The 13,606-nt window shown below is 45.9% G+C and overlaps 1 protein-coding gene across 1 annotated transcript in view; it reads right to left on the bottom strand.

The window, feature by feature from the left end:
* Positions 1-13,049, bottom strand: part of PLXND1 (plexin D1) — a 99,869-nt gene extending 86,820 nt beyond the window's left edge. The window contains exon 1 of the mRNA XM_075831841.1: positions 11,788-13,049. Within this exon, the coding sequence (XP_075687956.1) occupies positions 11,788-12,942 (1,155 nt within the window). The 5' untranslated portion in view covers positions 12,943-13,049. The remainder of the gene's footprint in view (positions 1-11,787) is intronic.
* Between the last annotated feature and the right edge of the window lie 557 nt (positions 13,050-13,606).

The raw sequence follows: 13,606 nt of genomic DNA, 5'->3' as shown, positions 1-13,606 counted from the left end.
GCCACTGCAGAGACCTCTCTAGGATTCATATCCTCCAACATTGAAATTGAAAAGTAAAACCCGGTGCCCCCTATAACAGTGTCTGCCAGCCATGCCCCCTTAAAGGGGTGGTACATAATTAGAAAAGCATGCTTGATTTCTTCCAAAAACAGTGCCACACTGATCCACAGGTTGTGTGTGGTATTGCAGCTCAGCTTCATTTACTTTGATGGAGCGGAGCTGCAACAACACGTGTATAACAAAGAAAGGCGCGCGCCACTAAATATCTAACCAAGAAATAGATGAAAAAAAGAAATCAGTTTTTTAATCCTGTACAACGCCTTTAGGGCTTATTCAGACGAACGGGATATACGTCCGTGCAACGGACCTATGCAAGTCTATGGGGCCGTGCAGACAGTTGCGTGTCCGCTGCGAAAAACTCACGACATGTCCATTCTTTGTGCGTATTTCGCGCATCACGCACCCATTGAAGTAAATGGGTGCGTGAAAATCACGGACAGCACACGGACGCACTTCCGTGTGCTGTGCGTGATTCGCGCAACAGTTGCTGAAGAAATGATGGGAAAAAGAAAAAACACCTCCTTCATTTCATTTTTTAAACGTCAAAACCGCGTGACATAAGGATGGCATACGCGCGAAAATAACGCAGCCACGCACCAAGCACTGATGACGCACGGAACTGCGACGCGTGCAAAACGCTGCGCAAAAACGCACACGTTCGTGTAAATAAGGCCTAACTAAAAAATGTGCCGTCCATCTGCGTCTCCGTCTCAATCATCGACACCAAATAGAAAGAACACATACCGTAGTTTGGACCACACACTTTGATGAGAGAAAGAAAAATATAAATATGGAGATGTAACGAGCGCCAAGACACACAGCTGTCACTAGTAATAACGGCGTCTGAACCGTCGACTAAAACAATGGCCGGGTCAGCAGGACAAAGGAGTCTGTCCTGTCCCTAAGTCTCACAGACAAGACTACCAGCCGGGGCCTCCATTACCAGAGACAGTAGTTACCCAGAGCGACCAATCAGATCACTCCTTATATGTGTCCAACCTGCTCTGAAAAAATTAAAGCGGCAATCTCATTGGTTGCCATGGGCTACAGCAGAGGCAGACATTTTATGACTTCAGGCTACCAGATTCTAGCTGCCATTTTACAAGTGTAACATAAACCAACATCTGACTGGCGATTATGGGTTCGGTATTAGACTATTAGACTGCTTTATCAATATGGGTCTCTTTATAAAGACCATAGGTGACAACTTTCAATAATTGATTCCAGGGAGATGTTAGATATTGGACCAGGCCCCATAACGACAGCTAGAGCGTCCCAATAAACAGTCCCCTCCTGGTGTGAGCCAGACTGCTCCTATAGATGGTGGCAGGCAAAGAGCCCCCATAAGGAGTGTCAGACAGTCACCCCATAAACAGTGCCTCCATTAGCAGTGTCTGCCAGAGTCACCCCATAAACCATGCCCCAAAATGCTCCCACAAAAAGTGTCGTCATTAACCGTGTCCGGAAGAGTGCCCCTATAAGCGGTGCGGTGTCAGGCAAACAGCCCTCACAAACAGTCAGCCAAAGAGTGTCCCCATAAACAGTGCCAGAATAATGATTAAGGGAGTTTCCTGGATGTTTTGTGGGGTACTAAGGGGCTTAGAAAATGTCCCACCAATGGGGATTGGTCACAAGTGGAACATTTTCAAGAGTCATATCTTCTGCCACAGAAACTAGCAGAAACTTTTTTTACTGCGGAAAATGAAGCAGACTTTGCGGCGTTTTTTTCAATGATGGGAGATGGTGACGTCTCCTCTGAAAAACGCAGCAATTCAGTTCACTTTCCGCAGCAGGAATTGACACGCTGCAGTAACGCACAGCAGGTAAATTTCAGCTCGGAAATTTTACGCAGCGTGTGGATGAGATTTGTTAAATCTCACGCCACTTTGCTGCTACTGCCATTCTGGACGGAAAATATGCAGCAATTCCGTTACGTGTAGACATGCCCTAAAGGAGTTTGATACGTGAATCACACGCTAAACAAAAAAACGGCTGTAAAATACGGAGCAGTTTTTAAGGGAAAACAGCCTCTGACTTTCATACGTTTTTAATGCATCAGGCGTTTTTTGCTGCATTTTTTTACGCCCGTTTTTGGAGCTGTTTTTCTATTGAGACAATGAAAAACTGCTCCAAAAAATGGCTCAAGAAGTGACATGCACTTTTTTTATGAGGCTTTTTACGGGCCGTTTTTTCAAACTGCCGTGTAAAAAACAACGCCCGCGTCGGAACGAACTGTCGTTTTTCCCATTGAAATCATTGGGCAGGTGTTTGGAGGCATTCAGCCTCCGTATTTTTAAGGCCTGAAAAACGGTTGAAAATAAGCCGTGTGAACATACTCTTAGGGTCAGTTCACGCTGAGTTTTTTGGTGCTATTTCGACAGAGAAACTACGTCGGAATCAGTGCCAAAAAACTGCCGAAATCCTCCTCCATTGATTTAAATAGGAGGCAGAGGCGTTTTGTTTTTGCGGGGAAAAAAGCGTCATTGTTATTTTTGCGGTGTTTTTTTGCCTTTGGTCTGTCCTTGCATTAGATTTAACGGCCGTGGGCAAAAAACGCAGCGGAACACATGAAAAAAAACATGTTAAACCAACGTAAAAACAACGCTGGCAGTTCAAAATCAGCCTCAAAATTCCTTTTTTCTGCGTACAAAAATCTCCCCTGTTCACACTCAGTTTTTTGCAGGCAGAATTTGATCTGCCTGCACGCCATTTGCCGCATTTTTTACCCGCGGCGATTGAAAAAAAACCGCTTTCTCTCCCTCCCATTGATGTCAATGGGAGGTCAGAAACATAAATGCCTGAAGATAGGGCATGTCGCTTCTTTTTCCCGCGAGACGGTTTCCGCGTCAAAAAAAGTGTAAAAAAAACCCTCTGTATGAACAGGGCCTTAGAAGACGCGTTTACCAGCGCTACCAGCGTCATGTTTTTGACGCTCTTCCGATCTTGATATTCATCTGAAATTGATTGATAGCGGGAATATTGTTGTAACCGCAGTGAATTATTCAAGGAACGCATGTTCTCTGCGTTCCCCCGAGGGGATTGTCCTCCAGATTTGGGAAAATTGGTCTGTGGCTTCTTTTTTTTTTCTTCTTCTCTGAGTAACTCTATAAAAACGACACAATGAATTGTTTACACAAACCCAGCGCACATTTTAGAGACAGGGAGCCATTGCGGTTTCCCAGTGCATGCTGGGAGCGGCTCGTAAACGCTATGGATGCTCCATGACAGCCAGTAAAACACCCGCCACCACCGTTCCCCGAGGATATGACGGTGACGAATGTGACGAGTGAACAAACTCCACTAAGCCTCAAAAATGGCTGTGAAGAAACATTTAGAGTGTGAGGCCCGGAAATAGGGATCTGCGTCATCAATCCTCTGTATTCGTGCATAAAATGATCGTGCGACGACACAGACTGCGGCGTAATACGTGTTGCCCGTTTCTTATCAATGTATGCGTCCTGGAATATTCCAATATTGTATGAACAGCTTATTACAGCCACGAGGTGGAGATTTGAATAAATCTCATTCCCATGTTGATGAACTTTTCCGCACAGAACTCGGAGCACGCTGCGCTTTCTCAAATCCGCAACGTGCTCGTTCTGTTACGAATGTCCCCCTGGCGGTTTTTATCCTTTTTAATGTAGAAGTGGTGAAATCCGCAGCAAAATCCACACGTAACACGTCCAGATTTTGCTGCTGAAAATCCAATACAAATTCGCTACGTGTGTGGGACGGGTACCCTTGCGCCATGCTCACGTGGCAGATTTTTCAAGTGGAAATGTCAATTTAAAGGTTAAGTAAACCTTAAAAAAATCTTTTGACATGCCATAGTGACGTGTCAGAAGTTTTCCGAGCAAAGCCGTTCAGAAATTGATTGGTACATCGCTCACCCAACCGCTGCTGCTGCTACGTTTTCGCAATTGGTGGAGGTCTCCGAGCTCGGACCCCCAACGATCAAAACTTCTGATATGTCACTATGGCATGTCAAAATATTTAAAAAGTTTAGTTACACTCTGGCCCTCGCATTTCTGCTGCGGATTTGCATTTTGACCAGCTGGGGATATTCAATCAGGCTAATCCACGTGTGGCTACATGACGCGGTTTTTGCTTGAAAGCCGCGATCTGGCTTCCAACTCCGCTCGTGGATAATTTTGCCCTGTATAAACAACGGGGTGATTTTGCAATGAAATCAATGAGACGCTGTTTTCACAAGTATTTCGGCGCGGCATATGCGCAGTTTCTGCGCCAAAATACGTGCGAAAATCTGCCTTGTGAACATGGCTTTGGGTTGGGCTGAGACGAGGCAGATATTTAACACTGGATTTTGCTACAATTCCGCAGGAATATCCGCATGGCTTACATGGATTTGCATGGAGTGAAATCCGCAGTGAGAATCTGTAAGATTTGCAGCACGCTTTAAAATCCGCACAGATTTTTCCGGCTGCGTGCGGATGAGATTTTTCAAAACCCGGAAGCAGCATTGAAAACCGCATCAAATTTGCCCGGTCTGAATGTGGTCTGAGGCGTGGGCTACACAGTGGCGTTGATTGCGCTGCTTCAATTCACCCAACATAAAATTTGTCTGGGATCTGATGTTGCATCAAAGTCACGCGACTTTAGATTGCAATTTGGTTGCAGCGCGCGATTTAGAGTTTGCAATAATTACGGCGCGTGTAGCAACACGACCACATTGCCGAGCATTATTTTGCGATGTCGCAATGTGACCTTCATGTCACGCGACTAAAGTCGCCGTGTAGCCCTAGCCTTAAAAGTCATTGAGGAACATTTGATTTTTAAGGAAAAGGAATTTGGAGGCGTTCATTAACCCTTTCATATAAACTTAAAACTTTTCATTCTGAAACCAAATTCGATTCCCGATTCGGCAATGCAATATTTAAACGGCCACGACGCGGTAATTTATAATGTCTCGTTCACAGACGGACGACCTTGGATCGCTCGCTGACAATTGGCAAAGAGTTAATACAAAACACAGGAGCCTGGAAAAGAATCCAAATGCTCCTGACAGGCCACGGCTTCCCCCGGATTCCTCAGAGTAGGGTCTATTTTCATAACCCACAGATCAGGCAGATTCATTTACAATTTCCACAGATTTTAATTTTTTTTTTATTTTACCAGGAAACATTTTGGGCTCGAATTCTGCAACATGACGATGAGTCACCGGAGGACAATGGAGGGACGTACAACGCAACAGTCACGAAGCCAACGCATAACCGTATGGTAATCTATGGCAGACGCTGCATAGGAGGCGGGTGAGCGATTATTATAACCAGCTCAAACATTGCGCTGCAAACACATCTGACAAACATCATGTAATCTGCATTGTGCTCCAAATGGCCATTTTATAAATTACTCCCAGACATCAATGTTCCTCCAGCTCCGGCAGCGCCGAAACAGCAGACCATTATTTTCAGCATTTCCAAACTTTATAGAACACAGAAATAGAAACATAAAGGATGATATAGATATGTATATATATATATACATTTGCTAGGGGAATATCAAATCCACTCTCGTCACCCCCCAGTTGACGTCCGCGTGCTGTCTGTGGTTTTCACGCACCCATTGCGTGGTCCGCAAAAACGGACTAAAATAGGACAGGCAGAGGAAACACGCTGCGTGAAAAATCGCGCATGTCTGAATAGCCCCATTGAGATGCATAGGTCCGTGTGCTGTCCGTTGTTTCCATGCGCAGCACACGGACGCATACGACGTTCGTCCGAATAAGGCATTAGGGCTCGTTCAGACGAGCGTGTATCACCTCCGTGTGACGGCAGTTAAAACAACCGCCGTCACACGGACTCATGTATTTCATTCTGGCCGTTCACACGACTATTGTTTCAATGGAGCGTGCGAAGGGTCCGTGAAAAAACAGGACATGTCATATTTTTTGTGCGTCACCCATCCCTCTAGTCTATGGGAGATCCGTGATAACGCGTCCCACACGGGTGCACCTCGGACTTGAAAAACTGAAGTTTTTCACGTCCGAGGTTGGCCACGTTCGTGCGAATGTAGCCTTATAGGATCACTGCTGGAACTGCTTCTGACTGTAATAGGATTGATCCCATTAAGAACATATTAGACAATTGCTTGTAATGTAATTCCTCGAAATATTATTTAAAGTGGCCAATGCAGCTGATTTTGGAAGGAACTTCTGTCTATGGAATCCAGATATCTCTGTGGACTCCAACCTGTGGCTCTCTAGCTATTGTGAAACTACAACTCCCAGCATGCTCTGATAGTCGCAGGCCAATGGCCACAGGTTGCGGACCAATGAGGTAAAGGATCTCAGGTAGCGCCGCTATTCCGGATCTCCACACGAAGCGGACGTGGGAAATGGAGCAGCTGTGAGCTCACTGCGGGATTCGAGCGTCTGTGACTCATTAAGGCGCCGGGGACAGAGGACGTGGGAAAACAAACTCACTCTTCATGAAAACCTTTATTTCCCTCCCAGAAAATGCTTTATTGGCTACAAGAGGAGTCGGAATTCACTCTTCTGGCATCTTTAAATCCACAACCCTCTCATAAAGCAGCAACGTAAATATATAGCGGTATCGAGTATCACGTCAAATAGATATACTTACGTTATTCTATGCGTAAGCGGCTGCTGTGGGATCCTTGTGTTGAAAGAAACGCGGTACAGAAAAAGTTGCAAATATTTTGTCTTACTGGTTTTTCATGTTTTCTCCATTCACATCCTAAGCTGCTTTCAAATTTCTGCTGGTTGCCCTTGGAAACAGACAGCAGTTTAGCCCCACCCTGTCGTCAGCCATGTAACCTGAATACTGAGATTGGGGCTCCCACATGTCCACTGCTCTCTGGTAACCGGAAACCAGCAGAATTCTGACTTTAGCTTCAGATGTGAATGGAGAAGAAACCATCATCATGTAACACAAGATCAATAAAGCTAAAAGGTTATTCTACGTTCTATGTCGTTGTACCTGTGGAATGTTGTATGTGGACGTGTGGGGCAGTCAGCGGCTCCCCAGCCGGAAAGAACTGATAACAGGGAGCAAAAGATCAGCATGAAATGAAGAAATGAGAAGATCAAATGGTTTTTTTTTGTCCAATGTGAAAACGACAGGATACAAAAATTTTAGACCAGGGAGAGAGAATTTAGCAATTCTATTAAAATTTGAAAAACATCCAATTTTTAACTTTTTTTTTTTTTGCAGTATCTAATGAAATTGCGAGCATTGTGTAGGGCGGCTTTACAATCAGCGCTTTACTGTTATATAGCGCTCAATCATCTCCTGTGCATTGTGCTGTCAATAGTCCCCAACACCTGTGGTGCTGAATGTGTGACCTCACCGCCGCCGCTGTACCGATCCTCTCATAGTGCGGCGTGCAGGTGTGAGCCCATAAATGCAAATGGAGCAGTACTGTGTATATACATGTCGTAAAGCCCATTGTTCCCAGGAGAGTAGCTGCAAATTGTAACCTGTCCCCTGTGCTGATAAGCGAGGTCCCGGAGCAAGGTCTGCCCACACAGCTGGGACCAGGGTCACACAACAGACACTTCTTCCCCCATTAAACCTGCACTGCCCCCATTGAAAAAACAGTTACCCCTAAAATAACAAAACAAAAAAAATCCCATAATAAATAGAAGTCATGGAGTCGTCTTCTATTAAAAGCTGGGTAACCAATATGGCCGCCAGTAGAGCTCCCATTAGGGTGGTCACGCAGCATTCCTATGAAATCTGTCTAATTTTTTTGTAATATTAAGAGGGTGGGGCTACAGGGTCTAACTCCACCCCCTTCTTGAACGTGGGCAGACAACCAGCCTGTCGGCATTGTCGGCGGTAATCAGATAGAATCCATACAATATTGAGTGACGTTGCCCTTGCTTACGTTATCCAAAATTACATTTGGTCTTATACTCCAGTCACATCCAGAGCTGCATATAGAATTCTGCTGATTTCCTGATACAAGACCACAGTGCATTGTGGAAGCTTAGACGATAAGTACACAAATAGGGCATGTTCACACGCAGAGTTTTCAGGCGTATTTCGGGGCATAAGCCCTTCGAAAAACGCCTGAAAAAACCTGAAGTTGAACGCCTCCATACCTCTGCCCATTGATTTCAATGGGAAAAACGCGTTTCGTTCAGACGAGGCATTTTTATATACGCGTTTTTGAAAAAGTGCATAAAGGAACGCCCCGTGAAAAGAAGTGCATGTCACTTCTGGAGACTTTTTTGGAGCCGTTTTCATTGTGTCAATACAAAGTCAGTTCCAAAAAACGCATTAAAAAACGTTTGATGCTTTAAAAACGGCTGAAAATCAGAGGCTGTCGGTTTCCAAGGACAACCAGCAAAATTTTGAGAGCAGCTCTGGTGATGATTGGAGGATAAGATGGGAAATAACTCTAACTGGTTACAAGATGTATTGTCTACATTTAAGGGACGGTTGTTTTTAACTATTTGCGACCGCTTTTTAATTTTTGTGAGATCTTCCCACACAACGTTCCTGGATTCCCCAGAAAGTTTACTACCAAACTTGAGTTACCGTCACAAAATTGCTGCCTTCACTAACGAAGGCCCCGAACCCATGAAGAATAACAATGTCACATCCTGTCCATGAGAAAAAGTGTATCACGAATTTGTGTAAAGATTTTTTGTCAAATTTTGTGTGCAATTTTAGCAGTGCATGACACAATACAGCAAGCCATGCTGGGGTCAAATTCAACTGTACGCCAATATCTGCAACAATCCATATAGCACTAAAGTCTCTCCCCCAAATTATGCAAAAATAGGGACTATTGGGGACCGTATAAGGACAGACACTGAGCCCGACTTTCTAGACAAAATTACAAATTTTACATTTAAATGTCTTTGTGTTCTCTGCGACTGTTACAATGTTACATTTTGGTGTCAGCGTATTTGTCGGCCACAACAAAGGTTCCCTGCTCCGATTTTACAACGGATCCCGAGATCTTTTTTTTCTTGAAGTAGCGAGAGGAAGTTTACTCAGTCCATAAAATCCAGCACTTTGCTTCCTTTTTACTAGAACAAGCAATAAAACACGATCCCATTCCTCTTAGTCAGATTTGACAACCGCCACTTGTTTGCCGCAGGAAATATACGTGCGGAATGACGTCCATCCCTTTTAATTAGGATTATTGGGTTTTATTCTTCCTTCTGAATGGACATAAAGAAAAATATTTTGTGCACATATTTATTTTCTCAGTTTGGCCGGGTTCACGCTGGACGTCTTGTAGGCCACTGTGCGCTGTTGGTGGTGATTTTTGATAGTGGCTGCCATTAAATCACTAGTGACATCAGGGAGGCACAAAGTCGATGATGTCACTAGTCCTTAGTGATCTGAATGGCTGGTTCCACTGTGCAGAGATGACGTCACATATTTTGGCATAAAAACAATACAAAATATTTTAGGAAATTTGGTAGTTGTAGAACTACAAGTGGCAGCATGGCAGACAAATAATAGCGGACAACTCTCACCCACAGCTATAAATAAACTACATAAGGTCAGTTATGCTGGTCATGCCCCTGGTGCAACAGAGAGGTCACCCACAGCCAAGGGTCAGTCTTCAGTTTGTAAAGGTGACGTGTGTGGGAACCGAATAACATATGTCTAACAATTACGGAGGAGCGACCTCCGCAGAATCCATGGGAATTTTTGCATCTTTAAAGTGTGGTCATTCTTAAAGCAACAGACTTCAGGCTACAAAGACGATTTCTTAGGCTTCATTCACATCTGCGTCAGTTCTCCGTTCATGGGTTCCCATCGGAACTTTCCATCAGGGGAACCCATGAACGGAATCCAAACAGAAACCATAGTTTTCCGTTTGCATCACCATTGATTTCAATGGTGACGGATCCGGTGCAGATGGTTTCCATTTGTCACCGTTGTGTAAAAGTTCCGTTGTTTTGACAGAATGAATAGCGCAGTTAACTACGACGAAACCCTCGCACAACTGAGACAAACGGAAAACATTGGGACCGGATCCGTCACCATTGATATCAATGGTGATGCAAACGGAAACCTATGGTTTCCGTTTGTTTCAGTTTGGATTCCATTCATGGGTTCCCCTGACGGAAACTTTGATGGAACCCATGAACGGAGTCCCGACGCAGATGTGAACGAAGCCTTAGTTGCGCAATGACCCAACCGAAGTCACACGTGATTAATAGTCTATTAATTGCCTATGTGCACAAGATCAGCAGCGCCAATTCCAGTGCGTTTACGGGTCTGACACAGACAATAGTTAAGAAGGTTTTTCGTTGTTTGCAATAAAGTTGCAATTCCTCATCAGTTTCAAGATCTCTGCTTGCTGTCAGTTAATGATCACATTCTAGTTCATATTCAGAGGCTGAAAATCCATACTTCCCTTCTTACAGCTGAGGATTTGCTACCATTGCATCCAGTCTATACATTCCTCTATGAGAGAGACAGCCTGGACTCCAGATACTGATACATTGTAAGAAACTATCAGGACAGGAGTCTAGACTGGATGCAATTGTAACAAACACTCAGCTGGGAGAAGTATCAGGTTTTCAGCCTCTGGATATAAACAAGAACGTTCCCATTCATTTACAGCAAGCATAGCTCTTAAAAATGAGGGGAATTGAAACACAAATATTTTAGTTTGTCATATGTGTGGGAATGCTGCTGCAGAACATCTTGGACTCAATAGAGGTCATTCACAGCTCTGCTAAGGGTTGCGAACGTTTCCTGTTGTCTCTGCAGGTACAGGAAAAAAGACTCTGCTGCTGGAGATCTCCGCCATGTTCTGATAGACCGGATGAGACCATGAAATGCAATTCTATTGTGTTCTCAACACTGAGGCTGGATTCACACGAGCATGTTTGGTCCGTAAAGGACGGAACGTATTTCGGCCGCAAGTCCCGGACCGAACACACTGCAGGGAGCCGGGCTCCTAGCATCGCCAGAGCCGAAGGACCAGACAATAAGAGTCGACCACAGGTCAATCAGTTCTGTCCGCGTTAATCCACGGCTGCCATATGTGGTTTTGGACCAAAAAAATGCAAGCGATCCAATGACCCCATTGAATTCTCACTGATCCCCTTGTTTTCAATAGGATCTTTTTTTGCCACTGACTTTCCATCATCAACCAAGAGAACATCATTTACAACACAGCACCTCTCTGGGCTGTTTGGCGAGAGGGATCGCGGTTTTCTTGTAAAGCAGTCACTATGAGGGTCAGAGTGGATTCTTCCAGGTCAATAATCCCAAAACGAATTTACTCATTGATAGGATTCAAGTTGCAGGCCCAAAGCCTGAGGCTGCACTACTGAGACATTCTGATAAAACATGCCCCTTCTGATTTCCGTCAGATGCATGGAGACCTTGTGTGGATCTCTAAGCAGTAATAAAGGGCTTTGAGCTCTATAGAGTCCTTTCATTCTGGAAATCAGTAGTGCCCCAGATCATAGACTTCACTAATGTGATCTTCTCACCTCCATCTTTGACTGCGTTTCCCCTTTAAAAACTTTTTCGAACAGTTATAATTTTTTGGGGTGACACCTCTGTAGCAATATAAAGTTCTCCAAAGTAGGGATGGGGGGTATAACAAAGGCTTAGATGTTACCAAGGTTACCGTAGGGTGCATATATTTTTGGACACTTGTTGGTACTATATCTCTAACATGCAATATAAGAAAACCGGAATGGTGACGTCACCAGAACTCACCATTTATACACATATAATGCATATTTGCATAGATTACCTTTACGTTGACGTTGTTCCTCCCCTTGCAGCTGGGTCCGCTTCCTTGCACCACACTGGCCAGCACAGACACCTCTCCATTGTCCCGGCTCTCGAAGCAGCCTCTGCGCGCCCCGCGGATCTGCTTTCCCACCTCCTCCAACCCATACGCGCAGAGCGCAGCCTCCCTCCGCCCCTCAAACACCCCGAATATCCGCCCAGGTTCCGCATACACTGACAGCAGGCGCCCATACAGTGATCCCGCGGGCCCCTCGCAGCGCAGTCTTAGCTGGATGTAAGATTCCGTCAGTTTCCGTGGTTCCCCCCTGGGGTCCGGCTTGAGGCAGATTCGCGCTATGACGCTGCTGGGTAAACTCTCCTTCTCCGTGGAGGCGGGGTCAACATTCATCGCCAGATAACCAAACCCGCCCTGCTGGAACGCTCGCACGAACACCATGCGGTTTTGGAACTTGTTGCCTTGTTTGACCTTGAATATATTATCATCCGAGGGGCTAATGTCAAAGGTGAAGAGCCTGGAGGGGTGACTGGTGTTTAGCGCCCGAATGGAGATCTCAGGGCTGTTCTCAAAGCGCAAATCCGACACACTGTTGTTCCAAGAGAAGAATTGGCTCCCATAGCCGGTGTAGGTGGCCCCTACCAGGAGCCTGGTGTCCCCTTCTTGGCTCCTGAGCAGCAGCCCCACCGTGGAGGCATTGGGGTGATTGGCAGCGACATTCAGCATGCTTGGCACCACATTGCGCGGGGGGAACGGCACTGCGCGCTGCGTAATGTTGCCCGGGACCCGCAATTCACAAAGTCCTTGGTGAACGGAGCCACAAACCAGCAGGAGCCCCTGATCCAGGTCCAGCTCCAGGATCTTGTTATAGTTTAGGGTTCTGGTCTTGGGGAACTCGCAGTAGGACTCCGGGATTTGGGGGGCATGGCACAGGGGGGAGTCCTGCACAGGTCCCGTCTCCTCCTCCAACTCCAGGCGTAAGTCCGCTCTCAGCTGGTACAGGTGGTTGACAGCAGCCAGGTAGACCCGGTGTCCTGCACCGTCCAGGGCGAAGTTGTTCGTGGGCTGGCTGGAGTGGAACCTGTTGACCAGTTCAAGCCCAAAAATCGGGACCAGCAGCAGGAGGAACCGGCTGAGCGCAATGCAAAGGACTGGAGCCATGAGGGCACAGGGCAAGCTCAGCTGGTCCTGGCACAGTCCTGCATGGCATCAGGTCCCGCACAGCTGGGTGACTGGAGCGGTCTCTGCTCCTTCTCTGCCTCTCTCTATTCTCCTGGATCTCTCTACTAAACTGATGCTCAGTCTCTCAGCCCCCCCAGCCTCAGTGACCCTCCCCCTCTGTCTCCACTCCTCCTGCAGAAGTTCTACCCTCCGCTCCACTCTCTCATTTGTTCTCTAACTTTGTAGCCTGTCACTTATCCCTGTAGATTGTCTCTCTCATCCTCGGCCCCGTCTCTTCCCCTCTCCCCAGCTCCCTCCTCTCTACTATTCACGTTGTTCCCCAGTTTTGTCTTGTGACAATCATTACATTGGGGAGTTTTTTTTTGTATCATTTTGTTTGCAAATGTTGCAAAAATAAACGTTGTCACCCTCTTCATAAGATTCAGAATAACGAGTAAGGGGGTGGATGACTGGGGGAGGGGGAGATTATTTGGATCTTTAGGGTCTCATTAGCAGAGATGTAATCCTTTGTATGAAACCAATTTGATGAGAGAGCGGCACAGGGTGGGTATAGCGAGCAGGGCACTGGGCATTGTCTACTGGGCAGATTCTAATTGTACCAGGCATAATATGGAAGAAATCATTGCATGCACTTCATCTCAGG

This window comes from Rhinoderma darwinii, chromosome 7 (genome assembly GCF_050947455.1).
Source record: "Rhinoderma darwinii isolate aRhiDar2 chromosome 7, aRhiDar2.hap1, whole genome shotgun sequence".
Classification (NCBI taxonomy): domain Eukaryota; kingdom Metazoa; phylum Chordata; class Amphibia; order Anura; family Rhinodermatidae; genus Rhinoderma; species Rhinoderma darwinii.
Note: the sequence above shows the minus strand (reverse complement) of the source record. Positions and strands in the feature narration are given on the sequence as shown.